The sequence below is a fragment of the Oreochromis niloticus genome, linkage group LG2, assembly GCF_001858045.2.
Source record: "Oreochromis niloticus isolate F11D_XX linkage group LG2, O_niloticus_UMD_NMBU, whole genome shotgun sequence".
In the NCBI taxonomy this organism is placed as follows: Eukaryota; Metazoa; Chordata; class Actinopteri; order Cichliformes; family Cichlidae; genus Oreochromis; species Oreochromis niloticus.
Genome location: NC_031966.2, coordinates 16,479,000 through 16,505,150, shown reverse-complemented (window position 1 = coordinate 16,505,150; position 26,151 = coordinate 16,479,000). Strand labels below are relative to the sequence as shown.

Sequence of the window (26,151 nt, the reverse complement as noted above, 5' to 3'; positions counted from 1 at the left end):
TTCTATCAGCTATTGTTTTCGATGCTCGACTTGTAAATTCACCAGCTGGAAAAAATGTGCTTTTTAGCGCTGTGAAAAAGTGTTCATTTATTTATTTTATACTACACAAAGATAACCCTTGTAAATCATGACTTCATTTATTAGGGGAAGAAAAAGCTATCTAAACCTACCTGGTCGTATATGAAAAAAATACCCCAACTCCCCTTGTTAAATTATGAATTCACTTTGATTAACCATATTTTTTTGGAAAGCTGAGTTCAGTTTTACTAGCCACAGTCAGTTGTTGATAAAAGGAACACAAAGGCTTGTCTTAAATTTGTCAAAATCCCCCAAAACAAAACATCATTCAACAAATAAATAAATAAATATTCTTTGGACTGACTTTTGGAACGTTTCCATCCTGTGAGATTTGGTGTAAGATCAACATGGTGGTAGTGCGATGATCAGGGGGTGCTTTGCTGCATGTCTAATAGTATGTGCATATTTTATAGTATGTGTTTGACGAGCTAGAATACAGAAATAAGCTTTTGTTGTACATCAACAGTGTGGTAACTAGTCTACCTATAGGAAATCTTCCACTTTGATTGCTTTTCTCCATCTGCTTTTCCTACACGGGAAAGAAAACATTTTATGGATCAAATCTGCAAACATGGTGGGAAAAAATAATGTCTCAGTTAAATACAAAAGCTCCAATTTAAAGTTGAGTGTTCAACACTTAAGTTGACAAAGGAGGGAGTCTGGGGGGGACAGAGAGTGTCCATCCATCAATTTTCTTCTGCTTATCCGGGGCCGGGTAGCGGGGGCAGCAGCCCAAGCAGAGAAGCCCAGACCTCCCTCTCCCCAGCCACCTCCTCCAGCTTGTCCGGGGGAACACCAAGGCGTTCCGAGGCCAGCCGAGAGATATAATCTCTCCAGCGTGCCCTGGGTCTGCCCCGGGGCCTCCTCCCAGTGGGACACCCAGGAGGCATCCTTGTCAGATGCATGGAGGAAGGCTGATTAATAAAAAAAGTGCCACAAAGTTTAAAAACAGACAACCAAAAAGCCTCTTCTACATCATCTAAGAGATAAAAGAGTTGATTTTTACATGGCACTATATCCAGATGTCTCAGCAGAAATCAGTCCTTATCAGAGCAGGTGATCCTTTTTTAATCTTCTGTTGTTAAATGTTGGTGAACCTGCGTGAATTGTCACCTCAGTATCTTGTCTGCTTCAAGGTTTGATATGTTGTGCATCCAGGGATATTCTTCCACATACAATGGCTGTAATGAGTGACTAACGAGTGTTGCCTTCCAGCTCAAAGCAGTCTGGCCTTTCTGCTCTGATCACTGGCATCAACAAGGCATATTTTCCACAGTGAACTGGTACTCATTAAAAATATTGTTTGTTGGAGCAGTCCTCTTGAAAACCTGGAGGTCGCTTGAGAAAATCCCAGTTGTCAGATCAGAACTTGTAGCACCAACCACGTCATGCTAAAAGTCACTTGCTGCTGTGTAAGTGGATGAACAGATACAGTGGCTTGCAAAAGTATTCGGCCCCCTTGAACTTTTCCACATTTTGTCACATTACAGCCACAAACATGAATCGATTTTATTGGAATTCCACGTGAAAGACCAATACACAGTGGTGTACACGTGAGAAGTGGAATGAAAATCATACATGATTCCAAACATTTTTTACAAATAAATAACTGAAAAGTGGGGTGTGCGTAATTGTTCAGCCCCCTGAGTCAATACTTTGTAGAACCACCTTTTGCTGCAGTTACAGCTGCCAGTCTTTTAGGGTATGTCTCTACCAGCTTTGCACATCTACAGACTGAAATCTTTGCCCATTCTTCTTTGCAAAACAGCTCCAGCTCAGTCAGATTAGATGGACAGCGTTTGTGAACAGCAGTTTTCAGATCCTGCCACAGATTCTCGATTGGATTTAGATCTGGACTTTGACTGAGCCATTCTAACACATGGATATGTTTTGTTTTAAACCATTCCATTGTTGCCCTGGCTTTATGTTTAGGGTCGTTGTCCTGCTGGAAGGTGAACCTCCGCCCCAGTCTCAAGTCTTTTGCAGACTCCAAGAGGTTTTCTTCCAAGATTGCCCTGTATTTGGCTCCATCCATCTTCCCATCAACTCTGACCAGCTTCACTGTCCCTGCTGAAGAGAAGCACCCCCAGAGCATGATGCTGCCACAATCATATTTGACAGTGGGGATGGTGTGTTCAGAGTGATGTGCAGTGTTAGTTTTCCACCACACATAGCGTTTTGCATTTTGGCCAAAAAGTTCCATTTTGGTCTCATCTGACCAGAGCACCTTCTTCCACATGTTTGCTGTGTCCCCCACATGGCTTGTGGCAAATTGCAAACGGGACTTCTTATAGTTTTCTGTTAACAATGGCTTTCTTCTTGCCACTCTTCCATAAAGGCCAACTTTGTGCAGTGCACGACTAATAGTTGTCCTATGGACAGATTCCCCCACCTGAGCTGTAGATCTCTGCAGCTCGTCCAGAGTCACCATGGGCCTCTTGGCTGCATTTCTGATCAGCGCTCTCCTTGTTCGGCCTGTGAGTTTAGGTGGACGGCCTTGTCTTGGTAGGTTTACAGTTGTGCCATACTCCTTCCATTTCTGAATGATCGCTTGAACAGTGCTCCGTGGGATGTTCAAGGCTTGGGAAATCTGTTTGTAGCCTAAGCCTGCTTTAAATTTCTCAATAACTTTATCCCTGACCTGTCTGGTGTGTTCTTTGGACTTCATGGTGTTGTTGCTCCCAATATTCTCTCAGACGACCTCTGAGGCCGTCACAGAGCAGCTGTATTTGTACTGACATTAGATTACACACAGGTGCACTCTAATTAGTCATGAGCACTCATCAGGCAATGTCTATGGGCAACTGACTGCACTCAGACCAAAGGGGGGCTGAATAATTACGCACACCCCACTTTGCAGTTATTTATTTGTAAAAAATCATGTATGATTTTCGTTCCACTTCTCACGTGTACACCACTTTGTATTGGTCTTTCACGTGGAATTCCAATAACATTGATTCATGTTTGTGGCTGTAATGTGACAAAATGCGGAAAAGTTCAAGGGGGCCAAATACTTTTGCAAGCCACTGTATGTGTGTTAACAAGTAGTTCAACAGGTATATCTAGTGTGATCTAAAGTGGTAAGATCCAGTTTCATAGATTTCACCAGGAAGCAGTCAATCGTACTTTTTTACAATAATTAAAATCTGTAAGTCACTTTTTAACTTGAAACAGGAAGTATCTCTCTTTAGTTTGAGTGGGGATTTATTCTCTCTACCCAAATAGGAGAAGTGCTTCATTTATTACCCAATCTAGTCTACTGTGTCTAAACACACACAAAGGTCTCTTACTTACTGTTACAACCACAGAATTTAGTCACTGAATAAGAAATAAAAATCACAACATTTAAGAAAAAAATCTGCAGGTTTATTGTTTTTTTTTTCTTAACAGTACAGTAGATACATGTCATGACCCTGCATTGGTAGGGAATAGGTGCCTTAAAGAACAAGCAGTGCTTGTTATATTCATGTGACGAATGACTGACAAATCAAACACATACACTAGGAGAGAGGTCTTTTGACTTCCCAGCAATCTCTTGACAAAAATACCTGCAGATGCATCACTTCCATTTCACAATCATTAAAATAGAATCCAGAGTTTTCAACCCATACTCAGGAACCACAGTACAGTCTAGGAAGACCATAACTTGGTCTTGGTCCATTTAGTTAAAAATGAGAAAAAAGTGAAACACTGCGTACAAATAAGGTCACTTAAATGAGAGAAAAATGGAAGCATGTAGGTCATTTAACAAAGCAAGTCGTCAAGCTGATGCGAGAGTAGTTCGAAGGCGTGACTCTGTCCTGGTATGCTTGTCTGTGTTGCTGGTCGTATAGGGAAGCAAGGGGCGTAGCGGGCGGGGGATGCCTTGGTGAGTTTGTTTGTGCATTAACGCATCGTGACAAACTCCTCGGATGAGGTTGGGTGAATGGCGACTGTCTTGTCAAAGTCTGCTTTGGTAGCACCCATCTTGATGGCCACAGCAAATCCTTGTAGCATTTCATCGCAGCCAAGGCCCTGCATGTGCAGCCCTACCACCTGCGAAAATGAAACAACACAGTCGTTTGTTTGTTTGGTTTTCTTTTTAAAAAAAAAAAAAAGAACTGCAGCAGAGTGAAAAGAAACTGTTAAAAGATTTTAGTCGAGGCTTTAATGACACGTAAAGATGGCTCCAGGACTGCTTCCTGTATTGGTTTAAGTACTTTTAAGTTATTTTTTTTTTGGAAAGTCTCAAATCTATTCTTCAATCCTGGTACATAAGTGTAGAAAACAATTGCTTACGACATATTAAGAGCTCCTGTATTACTGGTTGGGGAAAAAGGCCCCATACGCTAACATTTACTAGTGATGTCTTAGCCCAAATGTGGTTGTTTACGAATAAAAAATAGTGCACTACAATGTTAAGACGATTTAGAGAAGAACCTCCTTTTGTGGTTTAAATAATAGAAATAAATCATCAAGAAGATATTCATTAAAATATTCATTATTTCATAAATTTAGGTGTCAGTAACAATGTGCTAGAGTCACATTTATTTAGAGCTCGTGTCTGGAGAAGAGATGACACCTACCTTCTCCTCTTTGCCCACACACACCAGCTTCATGATGCACTGACTCTTCCTGCTGGTGATAGCGTGATACATTGGTGTGAAAGAAGTCTTGTAAATCTTCACATTCTCCTTCCCTCTGGTTTTAATGGCCTCGTCTGTGACACGAACATCATCAAATGTAAGGACAATTTTACGTCTTACTGAGTAAAAGTAGGAATAGTGCATAAGATAAACGATTACATGTAAGCAGACGGCAGAAACTGAGTTAAACCCACCTAGATGTGTTTTTTATTGTCCTACTCACCCTCTGTGAGGCCCACCGTGCCAATGGGTGGGTGGCTGAACACCACAGTGGGAATACAGGTGTAGTCCAACTTGGAGTCCTTCTTTCCTTCAAACAGTCTGTGCGCCAGCTTTCTGCCTGCAGCAATGGCAACTGTCCCAACACATGAAAACCTCATCAGAATGCTGCTAACACTCAAAATGCCCACAAAAGGGCATTTTTTTAATTAAAAAAATAGGTTAAAAAAATCGAAAAAACGACAGAGATGAAGAATTGATTTTTTTTTTGGTTTTAATTGGCATTCATCCTTTCACCCTGGCCTCTTCAGAAGTTACTGAAAAAGACCAATTGATCCACTAAATATAGATAAATAACAGACTCTCACAATGGATTTCAGAGCTGACATTTGGAACCAAATCTTGGTCTGAATACTGTTTTCTTTGGTGAGTCTTTCAGTGAGTCTGAGTCATACCTGAAAAGCCTTCCTGTCTGTGCGCCTGACCCTCCCACATGCAAGAAACCCGACGGTTGTAAACATAACAGACTCAGACTCCAAGATCACGTTTGTATAGGACAAATTTCTGGTGACTTGTTATTTAAAGTTTTCCTATTTAAAAACATATTTTTGATATGCACAAGACTCTTGAAAAAGCCACTTCGCAAAATTATGTATCCCCTGTAATCACTCAAAACCATGGGTGAGGTCACAAAAATGCAAACTTGGCATTTCAGTGCTGTTATTTGGAGTCACCAGTGTATGAAATGTGTCTATGTGTGTGGTTTTAAACTTGAGGTAGGTCTTTCCTCTAATAGACACATAGAGACGTTATCCAACCTCACAAAGCGACTTACACATAAGTGCAACATGATATCTGAAAATGTCCTGTCAGTGTACTCATCCGCAGCCTTCACAGCTTTGATATTCAAATATCCTTCTATAGCACCTTTGATATAGCAATAAAATCCATTCAGAGCTATTAAACATAGACCCAGAAACCTTTAGTCTAATATCACCAGGCTTCACTCAGCAATACTAATTACATGGAAAAATATTTACAACATTGGGAAACAGGTTAGAAAGAACACACACAGACACAAAAAATGGATGAAGAAAAGTTGGGTTCTACCAGGTGTGAGAAGAGCTCTGCCACAAACATCCCCGACAGCGTAGATCCCTGATCGACTGGTGTTCTGAAACTCATCCACGATGATGTGGCCTCTTTCATCTGTATCCACACCCTGACAAAGAAAAAGAAAGAAAGAAAAAAAACTGTTTTACTTCTTAGAAACGAGTAAAAATGTGAACCGTGGAGATTAAAACAAAAGATTAGGCCTAGTTCCCTTTGAACTGTTTATTAATCTTGAAATTGTCTGCACAAGGCTGCAATATGAGGAAGAAACAAGTGGTTTTAAATGCGTTAGGCCTATCTGTACTTACTATTAGTTAAATCAGGCCTCTATAGTTTTTTCAGCTAAAACAGGAGGGGAAGAAATGGCTTGGAACTTTAGCTTCCCATAAAATTAACGTCTCAAAAGAAACCCCCCAAAACTCCCATCCTTATCTAAGACAGAGTATTGTAGAGAAACACAGTTTGGATGAATAATTGTTTAAGGAAAGGTATTGCATGTTTTGCCTCTTTCTGTGTGCTTCCTTACTGTATGACACTGACAGTGAATAAGAAACATGCAAGTGAGAAGAGAAATCCTGTGTGGGGCAAGAAATAATGATGACTCAGCTAAACTGTGGAGGATTAAATGTAAAGCAGAACAGACAAAAGAGAGACGGGCCTCAAAGTCTTGAAAAGCGTGAGAACATTCAACATGTTTTTAGGTTTTTGAATAGAGCTGGTTAAACTGCTGCTTTGACAAGTCATTCATTCTTCCTTCATATAACAAATGATTCAAACGATGTTATGACACATCCCTTAAATCTAAGCTCGGTAGATGGATCATAGACAGTCAAAAGAAGACTTTGCCGTAACTGAGACTTTGCTGCCCCTTAAAGGCTTGCTAGCCTTCATTTATCAAGTATTTATGCCAGAATTTCATGCATCACCTTCAATAAAGTAACAGCATGTGGAAACTGTCCAGTCTTGTTCCCAGATTATCTGTTATTAAGGCTTAAGTCTGTTTTTTTGGGGATACCGGTTTTTGTATTCTTTTTGCATACAAGCCTTAAATTATAAAATATTTTATTATTATTTGTGGAAAGCAGTTTCATGTTGGTATGTGTGCCTAAGACACAGTTCTCCAAAGACATCTGCCGTCCTGTTATAATCTGTAAGGACAATTATGCCGCGGTAGAGTCTTACTGCTCAGCGCTACATGTAAGTGGCACATAATATCTCCCAATAAAGACATTTATCAAAAATAAATAAATAAAATAATAATAATAATTTGCACATTACACTATCCAATCTACAGATAAAAATCACAGGTAAACTGTTACCATCTCGCCGATGTTCAGTCCAGCTGTGTTGGGCTGCCTGCCGATGGCCCAGAGAAGGCAGTCCACTCCCTGGATGGTACTGATCTTCTCCTCGTCATTCTTCTTCTCGGGGTCTTTGGTAACCACCGTCACCTCCAGCCCCTTGTCTGTTTTACTCACAGACTTCACCTGAGAGTTCTTCCACAAATCTATACCAGAGTTTTGCAGTTCTTTGGTGCAGTTTGCACTTATAAAGGCGTCAAAGTTCCTCAAAACCTACAGATAGAATACGAGAGTACACATATGACTGCATGGCGCTTCTAAAAACAGTCATATTGTGATTCTGTATTGTTGCCATTTTTCTTACTCCTGTCTGTCGAATAATGAGGGATGTTTTGGACCCCAAGGTGGAAAGAATGCCCGCCATCTCCACTGCAATATAACCAGCACCCACAACCAAACTGCGTCTGTAGGAAAAAACAAACAAACCCTATAATCACAGACCTACATGGTTCTGATGGTCTCCCATAAACATCATTTAGACTGTATGACAAGCTTACTTTGGCAGTGTTTCGAGTTCAAAGAAGCCATCACTGGTAATGCCCAGACTTGCCCCTGAAATTGTCAACAAACACAACAGCTGTAATCTTCTGAACATCTGACTGATGCTCACTGGGAAAACCAAGTATAGCATGTATTACCTGGAACTTCTGCATCACTCAGAACAGAAGGTTGCCCTCCAGTGGCGATGAGGATGTGAGGTGCTGTATATTTTCTTCCATTGACTTCCACAGTTGGCTCAGGATCATTTGTAAACCTGGCATAACCTTGAATGGTTTGGATTTTAGCCTGAAATAGAGCACATATGAGGGTTTTTTGCACTGCAATTACATTTGAAAAGAACAGAAACCAAAAGGGCAGAATTAATCTGACACTTACTTTGTCAAGATTGTTCCGATAAATGCGATTTAGGTGACTGACGTACGCATCCCTCTTGGCTTTTAGGGTTCTGCAGACACATAATATAAATTATCCAACCAGCTAAAATATGTTGTGTTAATAAACCATCATCACAGGGAATACTTGTCTTGTATCACTCTTGTGTTGCCATTTCTAGAAAATTAATGACTTCATAAGGATAAATTGTTACAGATGGTAGAAAAATACAAGAAAAAACAAGTTTGCTGAAGAAAAACATAAAGAGAGGACTGGGGAGGACAACGAGACATATGGACATTTCAGAAAGTGACAATTAAACTGGAAATTTAAGTCTTACTTGTAATGTCCCAGTTTTTTTTTTTACAGATTTATTCATACTGGATATTGGAGCTACATGTGAAATGTTCGTGTTTGTTACTGGGAAATTCAAAGATTTGCGTTATTCAAAAGTTACATGAAAATACTGTACTAGGCAGTTTGGTATAGCTTACACTGGTTAGTTAGTGAAGTTCACAGTCATAAACTACACTGTAGTGATGCACAGAAGCTGTGGTGTTTATGGTCAACGTGAGGTTACAACAAGGGTAACTGATTAGATTCACTCACTGAATTTTACCTTTGTTGCCGGCTACAGCCTGCCTACTGGTGCAAAATCAGCCATACAGTTTATTTAACATCTGGTTATATCCAGTTGAATGTAGTTGGCTAAATAAATAAACAGCAGCGAATCTCAGAGTAGCAACACAGGTCAGCTGATCACAGCCTGTACAAAAAGAAAATTGGAGCTCACAATACAAATTATAATGTGACTTATTTCTAATTAACTCTTTTCTCCACACTGCACCACTACCACTACCACTACACCCCCACCTGCAAAATCCCACTTTAACCCCTGGGATTCTTTGCACACGGAGGATGTTTGTGGAGGATTTAGTACTCTACTGTAATCCATGCAGGCACACCCAAATCCCAGCACATTCCTCTCACATTAACGTTATATTTTGAAAAGGTTTCTTCATGTCGTAAATGTAGTCAACCACTCCTTCCAGGAAGGCTTATCTTCAACAGTCATTTTTGCCCAACTTCATTGTGCACGAAGATAGAGAAGTGGGCTAAAGTTAGGCAACACAAAGTAACTGACTGAGAGGTTGTGGGGAGAAATGAATGCTTCTTTGTACCAGGAAAAACCACAACAGCTTTCAAAAGAGTTCATTGTAGTTGCAAAAAAAAGGAAAAAAGAAAAAAAAAGAGATAAAAATCAAATAGACACTAGCAGAAACTGTAACTTACTCCCAACTGAAACGAACGTCTCCAGTTTCAAAGCCATAATCACCATGATCGTGCAGATATTCGGCATGAACTGCTGCATTCCACATCACCTGAGAAGAAGAGCAAAAAGAGCTGGCTTTGAGAACTTGAACTTTGAGAAGTGTACATGTAAAAACTTTTATTATAATAAGAGTGTAAAGAAAAAGGTACCTTCTTAGGGACACAACCAACATTGACCTAAAAAAAGGAAAGAAAGCAGAACAAATGAATTGAGTGAAAGCTGGTCAAGTACCAGTGATACAGATAAATTATGGAAGATATACGTTTTAGACTAAAGCTGCAGTGACAGGAAGAATATTTATGTAGTGTAAAGCAAAAGAACTGCAGTATCAAAAAATACAATGCTGTGTCAGTGTGTTTCATAAAACCAACATTTTACAAAAGGAAAAGATGTAAAAGATTAGGTCAGGTGCATTCATATGTCTGTAAAGTAATACAACACCAACATTCACTTATCAATAAGGAAAATATATGCAAATATAACCACACTGTTTTTCACTGTGGCTTTGTGTGGTTTATGCCAAAACCATTGGACTGAATGGTTTTGGTAGCCATTTCTTCCCCTCCTGTTTTAGCTGAAAAAACTATAGAGGCCCGATTTAACTAATAGTAAGTACAGATAGGCCTAACGCATTTAAAACCACTTGTTTCTTCCTCATATTGCAGCCTTGTGCAGACAATTTCAAAATGCCTCAGTTACAACAGATTCAGCTCAAGGGAACAGGAATGAGTTACAGTTTTATAACCTCATCGGCAGCTTTGTACTTCAAACCCACGTTTGTCAGACACACAAAAAAGGAGTCGGGAGGTTTCGCAGTGAATCTGGTAACTAACGTGTCTGTGTGTGTGTGTGTGAGTGTGTGTACATGCTGCAGAGGTGACAGCAAAGTGACAGCAGTAGGGAGGCATGTCTGATTGTTTTTTTTTTATTATTATTTTTACTCACGCAGGTACCTCCGAGTTTGTGACTCTCGATCACGGCGGTAGCTGCTCCAAGCTCCGCCGCCCGCCGAGCCCCGGCCAGACCTCCAGACCCGCCGCCGACCACGAGAAAGTCGAACCGGGTTATCTCCGACGGGTCTGAGGCCATCCTGCTACTGATAACTCCGCGTCTGCAAAGTGACAAGAAAAACTGTTTCCTGAGAAGAAACCAGCACGGAGCTCGAGTCCGGGCCAGCTGTTTTAATAGTGCCATAACCAGGAAGGGCGCAGGAAGGCAGGGCCTATGTGTCGGGCAGACCGGGTAGTGGGAGGGTCAGTGAAAGCCACTGCTGTGTCATTGTGAATTGCAACAATGGTGTGCAAATCCCAGAAACTGTTCTGACAATAGTCATGATGATCCTCACATGAGCTACAGTATGGTGGCTTCAAAAACATGAGTAAATCAGAGCATTTTCATGCATCGAGGGTTTGATGAAAATATTTAAGGATATTTAAGGAGATCAGGCACTGACGACTCCAGATTTAAGGATATAAAGTGAGCATCGTGACAATATTCAGAAACGCTAAACACACATCAGTAAAGCCCGTTATTTGCCACAAACTTACTGGAGTACTCACCTCGGTAATGCCAGTGATACTGACATAGTAGGAAACAGTCTGCAGACTCTTGTGAACAGCATGTTTTAACTGCTTTTATGGCATTTTAATCAGAGCTATCCATGGGGTGCCTTTTGCCTCTCTCTGACAGCCACTGCAAGCTGATAAACGCGTGTTGTTTGACTTTATTACAGCACACACAAAAGCTTCAAAGCATTTCCTGGGTCACTGGGTGAGCCCCCTCCCCTCTATATTGCCCCAGTTTAGCAAACTGCTGCCTGGTCGTGTCTAAAATAATCAGTCCTTGTGCGAGATATTGGAAAAACTAACCGACAGGTAAACACCGTAATACTGTGATGGTGGAAGACGCCAAATTTGAAGACGCGAGTAGCGTAGATCCTCCAAAGCCTTGCGTTGTTTTTGTGGGAGATTTGGCGTAAATAACAGGGGAAGATGTGGCAGATTTGCGTGGTATTTCTTTAAGAATCACAGGTCCGTTGCGCTCAGCCTGTCAAGGAAAACAAATGATGAAGTTACACCTCTCACAGGGCCTTTCAAAACAAGAGTACACTCCCGTAGTAGCACGCATTACATTACTTGGTGAGATAACACCTAAAGGAAACGAAGAATTAAACAGCAGTTCAGTCCATAATGTTTTGGACTGTGACACAATTTTCTTTTCTTTATTTTTAATGGATTTTAAATTACACAAGATGCCAATGAAGTGCAGACCATGCCAGTGCATGACAAATTAAGACATTTCAACTGACTATTTTATAGCTTAATAAGAAGGCCATCTATAGGCTCAAAAACCCAAATAAATCTCTCAGAAAAATAGCGAAAATGTTAGTAGTGGCCAAATATTAAACTCAGAAACCCCACAAGACCACACAAGACAAATACATTATTAGAATAGAATAGAATAGAATAGAATAGAATAGAATTCAACTTTATTGTCATTGCACATGCACAGGTACAGGGCAACGAAATGCAGTTTGCATCCATCCAGAAAGTGCTTTAGCCGTGATATAGATATATTACAATATATATTAGCAATAATATAGATGTGTAAGTATATTACAGAAATGGGTCTATTATGGTATGTTATAATGTACACGGTGTGAAGTATGTTATGAATATTCTATAACTATAAGTATGTACAGGCTGTAGTGAGTACAAGCTATGTACAGGCTATGAACAGGATATAAATATGAAATAAAAACTATACAGAAATCTGAGATATACAGTTATACAGAAATGTGAACTATGCAAGTTATAAACAGTTGTAGGATTAAAAATTATCATATGTACAGAATGATATTTACACAGAACTATACAGTAGTGCAGTTAGGATAATTGTGATAGTGATAAAGTGCTAGTGGTTGTGGGTGTGTGTATGTTCAGTCCATGAGTTTAACGTGGGTCAGATGTCAGGAGGCAGAGTTCAGATTACATTCAGAATACATTATTATAATTATATTTATTATTGGCAATATTTTTTCTGTGGTTAAATGGTAAATGGTAAATGGCCTGTATTTGTATAGCACTCTAGTCCCTAAGGACCCCAAAGTGCTTTACACAACCAGTCATCCACCCATTCACACACACATTCACACACTGGTGATGGCAAGCTACATTGTAGCCACAGCCACCCTGGGGCGCAGTGACAGGTTAAGAAAAACAACTTCAAAACATCTAAAGAACCAAGAATACCAGCAAGGGGGTATGTGTATGATTGTCAAAGTCTGCAATCAAAAGGCAACTTCACGAATGCCAGAAGAGCCTGCACACCTCTGAAAAGATTCTTTGGACAGATGAAATCAAGATTAAACTGTACCAAAATGATGGAATGAGAAAGGTATGAAGCGTACCACATGTCAAACATGGTGGAGGCAATATTACGGTATTGGCATGTACTAGTGACCCAGTGTAACCAGTTCAATTTAAAACTATGTCAGTTTGTCCACTTCTTATTGAGCCTCTGAAAACGGATACGTGCACGAGCAGCATGAACACAGTTTCTGCCTGGCAAGTGCTTTTGACATGCTGTTGGACAGATAAATTACATGCTCTTGTTACTTCCTCTTTATTTTAGTTTTATGGCAGCTGACAATCTTTGAGAGTTGCTTTAACAGCCAATAATCATCCATGACTTTGCATTTACTCTAATCTGATTTATATTTGTGCTTATCAGCCTTACTTCTGACATTTTTGGAAGGAAACCAAGCGAGAAACTGTCCCTGTTTATCACTGGCAATTTAATCAGTTTATTCACATGTTTAGCACATAATTTCCATGCACATTAATAACATGCAATTGGACAGAAAACCAAACTTTGCTTTGTTTTAACACATATTTTTATTTGCAGGCTTCCAGCAAATTAATACATTTGCACCATAACCCAAAATGCCCTCGTACATTAAGTCAGTGATAAGATTGTGAGCCACGTCAGACAGTGCACAAAATTTCATGCCTAGCAGGATCAACTATCTTCAACACTAGATGCTACATTTTATTAAGTCCTTCGACATTGTCATGTAAGATGAATGTCAGTCTCAGAAAAACACACCATACATATTTTTAAATCCCTCCAAAAGGGTTCGAATCTTTAAACAATCCCATGCATGAATGTAGGTTCTAGGTTTTGCTGTATTTCTAATTTACCAAATTTGTCACAAAAATAATCAATATTTTCTTAACTCAATGTATTTTTATTGTTTGAAATTTGATGTATTTTGTCTTCTAATGAACCTAAAAGATGTTCTGATGTTTTTCCTGCCATGTATTATTTTCAGTTCTCTGGTGTTTTTGTTCCTCTTTATTGCGCTTAAATCATGTTTCTTAGTGATATCTGCCTGTTATCTGGATATGCCATCAATAAAAACAGGTTATTGAAGATAATACAGGTGTTATACTGTGGCAGCCAAAAGAGCACTGCGTTATATTGTTTACATAAAAAAACGTTCAATAAATAAAATATTAATAGTTTCTTTGTTGTGTTAAATAATATTTTTTGCTGGTGATCTGACTGAAAACGAAGGACACAATTTTTTATCACCAAGATTTATAAACATGTTGAATCAGCTATATTTTTAACTTAGCGTGCTCTTATTTTGAAAACCACGGCAGCTTTCTTCCGCCATTGTTTTTTCTACCTACAAATGGCTAACGACAAGCTAACCCAAAGCGGCTCGGTTGGCGGCGTTGACAAGCGTTAGTATCACGTTCAAAGAGTGGATTTTTTAAAATTCATGTTATTGAAAAAGATATCACCGACCAAATCGCTGTTTCGTAACACGGCAATCAGGTGCGTATGAGGCATTTGACTCTGTTGCAAATATAAACAGTTGTAATGTTGGCCGTCGTCTCCGCAACCCCCCTGTTGTAGTTAGGTAGGGCCTTTTCGTCACGTTCAAAGGAAGAAAGCTCAGCGCGCACAGAGAAAAATGCAAATACAGACCAGTGCAATGACTTTGATTAATTGCATTTTATTTTGCTGTATTGTTTTGATTTGCCTACACGCGCGCGCAGCCAAATAAATATTTGCAGGAGCTGAAAATGCTGCATGAGCTGTGCGTGAGAGGAGGGGCTTCACAGGCCTCATCCTAGTGTAAGCATAGTACCCATTGAGGTTAAGTCAATCATTTTTTTGTTAATGTTTTTGTTTTTCTTACGTTCCTTTTACAGGGAGAGACATCGTTGACATGTGCATCAGTGTCTGCTTTCCCCGGACATAAACCCTGGACATCAGGTGAAGATGGATGTTTACTTCAGGGTGTCACATCAGCCTCTGAAATTGTGAGAATTACTGCCAGATGGCCAGAACACCTCACTTCTCATTATGAAGCCTGTCAGCTATCAAAGCATGCCATCCTCTGTGAATGGTGGACATCCAAATTTGTCACTGGACCGCGTGTTAACCACTTCAAACGTGAGGTATTGTGAGAAATGTGGATTTGCGTCTACAGATGCCGCAGTGTTCGAGAAGCATATGGTTGAGCATATGGGGACACGGTTTTACTGTTTTTATTGCAACGATGTTTCCTACAGTGAGGCGGAGTTAAACGCGCACCTGAAACGACACACTTCGAAGTATCCATTCAAATGTTCTCACTGTGGACAGGGCTATATGAGGAGGCTGTGCCTTGTTAAGCACATTGAACGTTTGCATAGTAAAAGCATCATTCAGGTACCTGCTAAGCCTGGTGTGACGAAAAATCCGCAGGTCCCCGTCCCCAGTGCCTTAACAAGCCTGCACGCTGCTGATCCGTCATCGCTACGGCCGGTTGTTCGGGTGACGGTACCTAGCCCGAGTGTACCTGCTGTCAGACTGGGAAAAGATGAACAGAGAGCAAAAACACTGGAAACGAAGGCATCGAATGTCACTAATGGCAACCCAGAACGTCTTTCCCCTTTGAATGGACTCATTCAGCACAATAGAGCTCTCACAGTTTCTCTGCCAGAAGAAGTAACAATTCCTGCCGGCTGCTTGGTTGAACTCATTGAGGTGAAAACTGTAAATGGGACAAAGGAACTAAAGCTGAGGCTCGTTTCCCAACAAGAAAACGAGTCCGTGATAAAGGACACGAGGACGACAGTTTCTCAAAACACAGCGCTGGGGAAGCCATTGTCATCTACATTAATCAGTCACACCAACACGGTGCGGCCTGTCAGTATGGGCATGAGCACTATTAACAGGAAATCATGTGACACAAAGATGGTGAATGTGGAGCGCCCTGCTGTTGTCCCGGTCAGTATTTCCAACAGTCTCCCAGTGAGTCCAGTGAGCAAAGAAAAGAGTGGACTGAAAAGGGTATCACCGGAAATAATCAACTTGGAGTCTAACGAAGTCATCCCTAATAAGTTTCCCAAAAATATCATCAGTCCTGTAAGAGAAGGGGTAAACAGTGGGATCAGAGTTACGCAAACAGCACCGGTGAGCCACGTAGCTCCTCTTCCAGTTATCTCCAACAGGGTCACTAGCAGGTTGAACACCACCAGCCTGCATCCAAACAGCATGGTTTCTCAGAGAGTCATGGATGAGAGAAAGATCTTACTTCCAGAGTACCCCAAGAGTGTTCCATCCAGAAGAGCGGGTGACACGAAAAATATGCAGGATATGCCGGTGGCTATGAAGGTGGAACCTGGGAAGACCTGCTTCAAGAGCAGCACTGCTTCAAAACCAATCAAAGAAGTAGCACCCTTGAACCAGGACAGGATTAAATCAACTTCTCCCTCCATAAGAAGTTCCATTGTTCCAACTGTCCAAGTGAGACCACCAATATGTCTAGTCAGTAAGGATAATGTTCCAGCTCAGTCTTTTTCATTACCCAAGACTCTAAACAAGCTTGTTTCAGTCAAAACTCCTGTTTTTTCAAATCATGCCAAGTCAAAGAGCTCAACTTGGATGCCGGAAGTCAGATTAAATGAGCTGGCAAAAGAGAGAGACTTTTCAGAACCTGAGAGTTTCCCCATCATATCCTCTGTGTTTTCATTGAGTCAGCAGCCAGAGGACGCCCAAGGTCCCATTCAGCCATTGGTAATGGCTTTGCGAGGCATAGTGATGGATAAAAGTAGCAGTTCTGTCAGTACGACTCAAGATCAAGTTAAGATAACAAACGCGGAGCACGTGGACAAGACCCTGACATTAGGGCCCAGCCCTCAGGTGGAAACAAAAAACGGATCCTTCATCTGTGAGTCGTTATTGACTGAGCGGACGGAGCCCGTAGAAGCAAAAGACCACAATAAGGGGGTTCATCACTCTCCTGCACTGACCCACAACCATGTTGATATCAAAGAGGAAAAAAAGATCCCTCTACCACCAGATGATAATAAATCCAGTCACAGTCCTGCTTCAAAATCTTCAACACATGAAGAATCTAATGTTGCAGAACACGCAAAAGCATCTGAAACTGAAGAACCTCTAGAGCAAGTGGTCAAAAGTGAGCAGGACTCAAAGTTTCTGACTGTCACCCTGAAGAGGGTGCAAGTGGGCGTGTGGAAACAAACCAAGAAGGGACTGAAACTTAGAATATCCAAATATAAGACTCAGGTACCTGTGGACAGTGTAACTGACTGTACAGTCATTTACCCAATGCCGCTGAAAGTGGACCAACCAGTGAAACGACCGGGTCCAAACCAGCCGGTGGTAGTGCTCAATCATCCAAAGCCTCGGGGCTCTGCACAGGGAACGAGAGATGATCCTTTTGCAAACACAGGAGCTTCTGAAGTGGTTCCAAAGTGCCAAATCTTGAAAATGAGACTGAGCAAAGTGATGGGTCAAAAATATGAGGTGATGGGTTGCACCGTCCGAGTGTTTCCATGAATGTATTGGACAATTCATCAATGGAAAGAAGTATACATTTATGAGGAAGCAGTTAGTATTACAGTAAAGAGATGTTTAAGGTCAAAAACTGACAAAATCTCAAGCCAATTATTTTCTTTATGGGAGAATAAGAGTAAAAAATATGGACGTCTGAGTATCACTGAACATTGTCTTATATGTATAATATGAACTATTCAAGTGCAATGCTGTTTGACTGCTTTGAGTCAATGAAAATGGACTGAATGCCGTTATAGATTGCAGTCAAAAACACAGATATTAAGTACTGTTTCTGAAGGTTGAGAGACCAGTGGATATGTCATTAATGCATGCTGTTTATTTAAAAAGGATAATGTTTTTTATTTATTTTTTTTTTACTTTGCATCAGTGAAATTTTTTGGGCATCCATGCTGCCACCTGAAATAGGTGCAGTGATGGGTATTCAGACTTTTTCCTGCATTAAAATTGGCCTTTGGGGAGAGAAGTTCATATTTAAGGCAGTGTTTTCCTTTTTTTTTTCTTTCTTTTTCTTTTTTTTACAGAAGTGTTTGCATTTCCTGTTATTTCCTGCTATTTGACGTACATAAATGTATTTCATGCCTGTGCGAATTAAACCCCACTTTATTAACAGTTAAAAAATACTGATTAAACAGTCCTTGTGATTTTCCAGCCAAAACCTCTTTGGTGGGTCCCAAATGTTTTGTATATGCTGGTTTTAAGTATGATTAAATATTTATAATGATATTTTGTAAGATGTCATTCCCTGTGACTGAAAAGAATGAAAATGTCTAATTGACATAGTTCTAATTGGATCAAGTTAGGGGCAATAAGTCTCCAGTTGATTCATTATTTATTTGTATTTTTAAAATAATTTGCATCTTTGAAGGCGTCCCAATCACTTCATGTTTGTTAACATGGCCGATTGTGCAGATGACTGTGTGCTGTGTCTAAAAAAATGAACATTTCAACACTAATAGCCGTCTAAACGGTTTGTCCAGTTTTAAAAGCTCCTCCAAATTTTAGCTGGAAAAATTTTACTTTTCATGGCAGCAGCTGGTTTTGTAGTTGTGCGTTTAGCTACTCTTTGCAAAATCTACTCAATGGAACATGTTACAGAACCATGTTGTATTTTTTTTAATTAATCATTGACAACTTCATTAGATGAAATGGACCAATTAAAACAACTACTGCAAGGTGTAAATAATGGAACCTGGGCATACACTCAGCTGTGTTATCAGTTCAGATATGATATTAATCACTGACTCTTGCAGAGATACAAAAGTCTGCCAGTTGTACATCTGTGTGAAGTGAAATGTTACAGAGCTTAAGGCTAAAATTTAGAGTATATCTACTAATCCAGACATAAGGATGATGATGATGCACTAAAAAAAGTACCCTAATACTTTACGGTGTCATTTTACTTTAAAGCGCAAAACGGACGTCCTGAAGAATCAAGATAATTTTTTATTTTTGTTGTAATTTTTGGGATTTTATTAAATTTGGCTTTGTAATTAGTCACATTATTATACATTTTTGTGATTGACTTATTTGAGTTTTCTTGTGACTTTTTTTCTCTCTAGGTTTAAAGCTTCACCTATGAGAGTAATCTAGAGAAGGTAGAAGCAACCTAAACTGGTCAATTCCTGTAATAGAAGTATTTCCCTGCCGTGACTATGAGACAATGGTGACTGATAGGCAATTCAAACCTGTTGTATATTTTTCAAAATAATCAAACATAAGCAATCTTCTGTCCTGAGACTTCTCAGATCTGTTTTTCTTCTTAAGGCAGCATTACCACAGCATATGTGTGTTCTTGTTTATTATGTATTCACAGTGTACAAGGTGCTAGACCTATGATCACATTTGTAGGTTTTGGTTGCCCCAGTTTTTATTACACGTTTGTGTGTGTGTGTATATATATATATGTAAATATATATGTTTTGGGTCACTCAGATTTTATGGTTTATAGACCTATAAATATAAAACATGGTAACTGGTGTTCATACTGAGTAGGGAATGGCCCCTTCTGGAGCACCAACACTTCTGCTTTACTTTCCTTACATTGCAGCGAGTAAAGCTGCTGTGCAGTCTCTGTTATATATTCATTATCCTAAAGTTGTTTGACATGTCTTTATGGCTGTTTTCCTTTTGCCTTTTAATTTAATCCTCATCTGTGTGGGAATTAGTCATATTCCAGTTCAAGTGTTTTTGAGTTTTATTACATTCTCAGTGTTCATTATCATTGTGATCCATGCTTTTATAATAACAATTGTGTAATTCCTCTTTTATTAAAAAAAGTAAATTTGACAACGGTTTGACTTGTATATTTTTTCCCACCAACTGAAACCCATCACTTAAAGTTCACTGTAGATCAACAGTAGTTTAAATCTATTAAAGCATACATGGTAAATTTCTTTTGTTTGTTTTTTGACACCCTGTATTGTCCTGTTTGTGACATTGGGCCACCATGCCCAACATCAAACTAATCTCTGCAAATATCTTAATGTACAAAGGTCCAGGCAACATTCAGATCGTCAAATTTGCTTAGGAACACTCCTGGCTACCTGGGTGTATATGGATGGTATCCATAATAAGAGCTAAACAAATGTAAACACATGACTGAATGCTTTCTTTATTACCCTAATTAGCAGAGGATCCATCTGATAATCCTTTATAAAAGGTTATACCAGATTATATTAAACCTGCTTGTGAAGAATTAACACTACATTCATGTAATAAAACCTACTTATACGACCACACTAAAGTTTTTTTTTCCTTTATTTTCATGACTATTTACATTGTAGATTCTCACTGAAGGCATCAAAACTGTGAATGAACACATGGAATTATGTAGTAAACAAAATGTGAAATAACTCAAAACATGTTTTATATTTTTGATTTTTCAAAAAAGCCACCCTTTGCTTTGATTACTGCTTTGCACACTCTTGGCATTCTACTAATGACCTTCATGAGGTCGTCACCTGAAATGGTTTTCCAACAGTCTTGCAGGAGTTCCCAGAGATGCCGAGCACTTGTCAGCCCTTTTGCCTTCAGTCTGTGGTCCATCTTGATTGAGATTAGGTCAGGTGACTGTGGAGGACTCTCCTTCTTGGTCAAATAGCCCTTACACAGCCTGGAGGTGTGTTTGGGGTCATTGTCCTGTTGAAAAATAAATGATGCTCCAACTAAATGCAAACTGGATGGGATGGCATGTGGTAGCCATGTTGGATTGGTGTGCCTTCAATTTTGAATCAATCCCCAACAGTGTCACCAGCAAAGCACCCCCCATACCGTCACACCTCTTCCTCCATGCTTCATGGTGGGAACCATGCATGTAAAGACCATCTGTTCACCTTTTCTGCGTTGCACAAAGGCACGGCGCGTGGAACCAAAGATCTCAAATTTGAGCTCATCAGACCACAGCACAAATTCACACTGGTCTAATGTCCATTCCTTGTCTTTCTTGGTCCAAGGAAAATCTCTTCTGCTTGTTGCTTTTCCTTAGTAATGGTTTCTTAGCAGCTATTTGACCATAAAGGCCTGATTAGTGTGAGTCAGTTTCGACGTAGTGCTTGATGGTTTTTGCGATTACACTTAGAGACACATTTAAAGTTTTAGCAATTTTCTGGACTGACTGACCTTCACTTCCTAAAGTAATGATGGACTGTTGTTTCACTACTTAGCTGATTGGTTCTTGCCGTAATATGAATTCTAACAGTTGTCAAATAGGGCTGTCAGCTGTGTACCAGCCTGACTTCTGCACAGCACAACTGATCCCATCCCCATTAAGAAGGCAAGAAATTCCACAAACGAACCCTGACAAGGCACACCTGTGATGTCTACATGTCTACATCATGAAGCTCACTGAGAGAAGGCCAAGGGTTTGCAGCACTGTGAACAAAGCAAAGGGCGGCTACCTTGAGGAATCTAAAATATAAGACATATTTAGAGTTATTTATCAGTTTTTCTTTGCTATAAAATTCCATATATCTTGCTTCATATATTTGATGTCTTCAGTTTGTAACTATAATGTAGAAAGAAGTAAAAATAAAGAAAAACCATTAAATGAAAAGGTGTGCCCAAACTCTTGACTGGTAGTGTATGAAGTTGTTGCCTTGTGTAAAGAATATATACAGTGCTTACTAAATGTATTAGACCACCTGTCATAAAAACAAGAAAATAAAAATATATTAGAAATCATAAATATTTTTTAAAATAAGTGAATTTATGCTTTTATAGTCAACTTTGAGCTGGCACGTTGGATTTAATTAAGGTCCAGTGTGTTTAATTAACATTTTGGTCACTAAAAGTAATTTTTATGTTCAGAAGTGAAAGGAAATAACTGTAATTTGGCATGTTAATCAAATGTGCCTCACAATTTTTTCAGTGTTTTTTGTAAAATAGTAAATAAAACTCTCAGTAAATTAAAATAAGTCATATGGATAATAAGAATAATTCTATTTTAGCATTGAAAGTATCATTTTGATTCAAGAGCCTGTGCATACTGGAGGATTAACCATTACAAAAACATATACATAAAAAGTATCTGAATTTTGCCTTTTGTAGTCCATGTTTGGATCAGTGTAGTTTTACTAAAGCAGCCCCATGTTAATGACATCCATTGTCATGTTTTAGGAGCTGTGTGCAAGGTGAGTTAGATTCTCTGTACGTCATGCCTTCCCTTCCATTATGGATTCTCCTGCTCACCTTTCGTTGATCTGTGTAACTAACAAAAGAAGGTCGCAAGTAATTTTACGTGACTGTAATTTTTGAAGTTAGTACCATCTTTTTATATGGTGGTTTTCACAGACATTAAAGTTACGCTGTACAACAATTAAAACACAATATCCAAAGAGAACCACGTTAAAACAGAATAAAAGTAAATTAAAACGTAAATGACAAAAAATGTTAGCAGAATGCCTGATTAAACAGAAAAGCTTAATCTTGGTACAATAGACTGAAAGGCTGTTACCCCGAGTCTTCAGTCTTGTATGAGAGACAGCTAATAGATTTTGAGCTTAACAAGTGTGTTTAACAACAAGTTGAGATAGGTGATCTGGAGCTTGTCCCTTTAGTACTCTGTTTTTAAGTGTCAGACTTTTAAAAATGAATTCTAAAAACACTTGAGAGACAATGTAAAGAGAATAAAATAGGGGTAACATGAGCTCGTTCTCTAGAGTCTTGCAGCAGCATTTTGCATTGCCTGGAGGAGTGACAGAGGATTTGTCTAAGCTGAAAAACAGTGATAGAGTAATTGAGGTGCAATGATCTAAATGCATAAGCAATGTTTTCTAGTTCAGAGAAAGAGACTAAAGATCCCGAACATGGCCTGAATCTTGCCAGACTTCAAAATAATCAGGTTATTGGAGAAATCCAGGATAAACAATCAACTGGAGTGGACAACCTGTCCAGCTGATCAGGCTTAAAAGACACGTACAGCTGAATGTCACCAGCAAACAAATTACAAGAATTGCCAGAAAAATTTTGAATGATACTGGCTAGCAAAAATGTATAAAAGGAAAATAATAATGGACCCAGGACTGAACCTTGTTGAACCCTACAGGTTATGCAAGCAAAGTAAGAGGATGTCACGTAATCATGTTGGTGTCACCAGCTTTTATTCTTGTCCCTTAGGAGACTGAACTCACAATCTGACTAAAAGAAGAACTTCAACATTTTGGCACGCTTATTGAAGCCTTTCAGCTTCAGAGTTGGCTCACCCCTTTTTTGTATGCTGTATGTTCAGTTTTTCTGTTTTTCCAGACCTGAAGGGTTTCTTTTTTTATTAAACAGTTTTTTCAGGTAGCTAGTGATCCATGGCTTGTTCAAAAGCAACGTGCAGTCCTCGCCTCACAAAATCTGATATATTTTGTAATGGTAGCCAGTCAAAAGTAAAGTCACTCCACCTCTTAACAACACTTGGGGAGAGGATGTCACTTAACAACCTGTTAACAACTGCAATTTCCCAACACAGCAGGGGGTAGGAGCTGAGTGACCCTGTGTGCATTCACACATTTGCATACAGTGGGCCGGTTTTCTCTGGTGTGGCAATGGTGACTTTGTTGAAGAGTTAGTAATGTTTTGTTCTGACAGGCATGGTTATCAAGTATTGAATTCAAAATCAGTCTTGTCACATACAAAGTTGTACGTAACGGGGCTACATCATATCCTAAAGACCTTACGGTATTTTATTATCTCAACAGAACACTTTGGTCTAAGTGAAGATTTATTTAGCACCTCTTCCATTAGTTCCTACTCGGATCGACTCGCCATGGATCGCTACAACTGGACTCGGATCGACTGGTTTTCCATTACAATCTCGTACTACTTAACCTGTGTGGTTGTCGTCATAGGAACGCGTCCAAGCTTTCCGTAACGTAATTAATAAGCAACACAAACGGTACAAAAAAGTACCTGCTGCTCGCTCTGTGCCTTTTGTCAGACTCAGGGACACTGCATTGTTTTTGTAGCCGTTTCCCTCGTTGACCAGCTTCAAAAATGGCGGCTTTAATTTTCCGTGAACGAGACGCTCTCATGGCTCATTGAGTGACACTACTGACCAGCCAGTCGGTGGCATGCGGTCTGATGACATCACATTTTAGTTCCTGCTCAGATTGCTTGTAACCCCCAGGCGAGCAGGTACTAAAAAACTACCTGGTACCAGGTACCATGACCTAATAAGATAAGATAAGATAAGATAAGATAAGATAAGATAAGATAAGACTTTATTGATCCCACGACGGGGAAATTTTTGCGTCACCTCAGCTCAGGTACAGATGTCGGAAGAAATACAAAAATACAAATAAGTACAAATAAGTACAATCAATGAAAAAAGTAAGATAATACACTATATACAATGGTAGCATACACAGTATAATACACTATATACAATGGTAGCATACACAGTATAATACACTATATACAATGGTAGCATACACAGTATGTGATTATGGATATGGTTGGAAATATGGAAGACATAAACTATATCGCTTGATATAGCTATTGTACCACTACTATTCCTATTTATATATATATATATAGCTATTGTACCACTACTATTCCTATTTATAGACATGTACACACACACATGTACACACTGAATATACATATGTATACATATACATACATATATACCTGCACATGTCCATACACATGGAAGGTCCATTATGCATGAAGTGGTGACCGTGGATGTTCACAGTGTCCAGTGACTTATGACATCATGATTGAGGAGTTATAGAGTCTAACTGCTGTTGGGATGAATGCTCTGCGAAAGCGCTCCTTCCTGCACCGAGGGTGTTTCAGTCTCTGACTAAAGGAGCTGCTCAGCCCACTCACAGACTCATGCAGTGGGTGATGTGGGTTGTTCATGATGGATGTCAGCTTTACTAACATCCTCCTCTCGCCAACCACCCCCACAGACTCCAGGGGACGTCCCAGCACGGAGCTAGACCTCTGCACCAGTTTGTCAATCCTGCTCCTGTCCCTGTCCGTGCATCCACTCCCCCAGCAGGCCACTGCATAGAAAAGGGCAGATGCTACCACAGTGTCATAGAATATCCTTAACAGAGTCCTGCAGACTCCGAAGGACCTCAGTCTCCTCAGCAGGTGGAGTCGACTCTGGCCCTTCTTATACAGGATGTCTGTATTTGTAGTCCAGTCCAGTTTATTGTTGAGGTGAACACCCAGGTACTTATAAGAGTCCACTATCTCAATGTCTTTCCCTTGGATGCTCACCGGTGTTGTAGGGGGTGACTTCCTCCTGAAGTCTATGATCATCTCCTTTGTCTTGCCGGCGTTGATTTGGAGTACGTTGGTCTCACACCAGCCAACAAAGTCACTGATGACCCCCCTGTACTCCTGATCATTCCCGTCTGATGTTATAACAGAAGTCTGAAGTGTAAAGGCTGAACAGGAAAGGTGAGAGAACCGTGCCCTGTGGTGCTCCCGTGCTGCATATTACCACCTCGGACACACAGTCATGGAGCCTCACATACTGTGGTCTGTTGGTAAGGTAGTCGATGGTCCATGCAGTCAGCTGTTTGCCTACTCCGGCTCCCTCCAGCTTCCCTCTCAGTAGTGCAGGTTGGATGGTGTTGAAAGCACTGGAGAAGTCAAAAAACATGATCCTCACAGTGCTCCCCGCCTGCTCTAGGTGAGAGAGGGATCGGCGTACCAGGTAGATGACAGCGTCATCCACCCCAATTCCAGAATGGTAGACGAACTGCAAGGGGTCCATCACTGAGCCCACCAGTGGCCGAAGGTGGTGCAGGATGAGCCTTTCCATGGTCTTCATCAGATGAGAAGTCAAGGCAACAGGCCTGAAGTGGTTGGGCTCCCTGGGGTGTGCGATTTTTGGCACCGGAACCACACAGGAAGTCTTCCACAGTTCAGGAACCCTCTCCAGGCTCAGGCTCAGGTTGAAGATGTACAGGGCCACCTGACAGAGCTGGTCTGCACAGTCCCTGAGCAGTCTGGAGCAGATTCCATCCGGACCTGCTGCCTTCCTTGCCTTCGTCCTCTTGAGCTGATTTCTCACCTGATCAGCTGTGAAGTAGATGTGAGGCTGGGCTGGAGTGGGGGGTGGGGCTGGTTTTGTTGTGGGTAGATGTGTGGATAGGGGTGAAGCAGAGAGCTCAGGTGACAATGGCATTGCACCCGGAGGGGGGGGCGGCAACTGGAGGGGGTTAAT

The 26,151-nt window shown here is 40.3% G+C and overlaps 2 protein-coding genes across 4 annotated transcripts; one reads left to right on the top strand and one right to left on the bottom strand.

Moving 5' to 3' along the window:
• Nucleotides 1-3,422: 3,422 nt before the first annotated feature.
• On the bottom strand, nt 3,423-11,631 carry gsr (glutathione reductase). 3 transcript variants are annotated; one of them, XM_003445184.5, is made up of 13 exons: nt 11,162-11,631; nt 10,548-10,713; nt 9,752-9,778; nt 9,563-9,651; nt 8,273-8,342; nt 8,035-8,182; nt 7,894-7,948; nt 7,701-7,800; nt 7,355-7,609; nt 6,033-6,144; nt 4,927-5,058; nt 4,644-4,777; nt 3,423-4,113 (listed from the first exon to the last, which is right to left on the bottom strand). In XM_003445184.5, exons 1-13 carry the CDS (start codon nt 11,221-11,223, stop codon nt 3,964-3,966), a joined length of 1,500 nt encoding a protein of 499 aa, XP_003445232.2. In that variant the 5' UTR covers nt 11,224-11,631; the 3' UTR covers nt 3,423-3,963. The 3 variants fall into 3 exon arrangements, with proteins under 3 accessions (XP_003445232.2, XP_013126763.1, XP_005467405.1); XM_013271309.3 differs by lacking the exon at nt 11,162-11,631 and having other exon boundaries at nt 10,548-11,113; XM_005467348.4 differs by lacking the exon at nt 11,162-11,631 and having other exon boundaries at nt 10,556-11,112.
• A 2,643-nt stretch (nt 11,632-14,274) lies between these two features.
• Nucleotides 14,275-19,769, top strand: znf518b (zinc finger protein 518B). The gene is made up of 2 exons (XM_005467347.4): nt 14,275-14,447; nt 14,828-19,769. The coding sequence occupies exon 2, from the start codon at nt 14,982-14,984 to the stop codon at nt 17,463-17,465; it is 2,484 nt and encodes an 827-aa protein (XP_005467404.1). The 5' UTR covers nt 14,275-14,447; nt 14,828-14,981; the 3' UTR covers nt 17,466-19,769.
• The last annotated feature ends 6,382 nt before the right edge of the window (nt 19,770-26,151 follow it).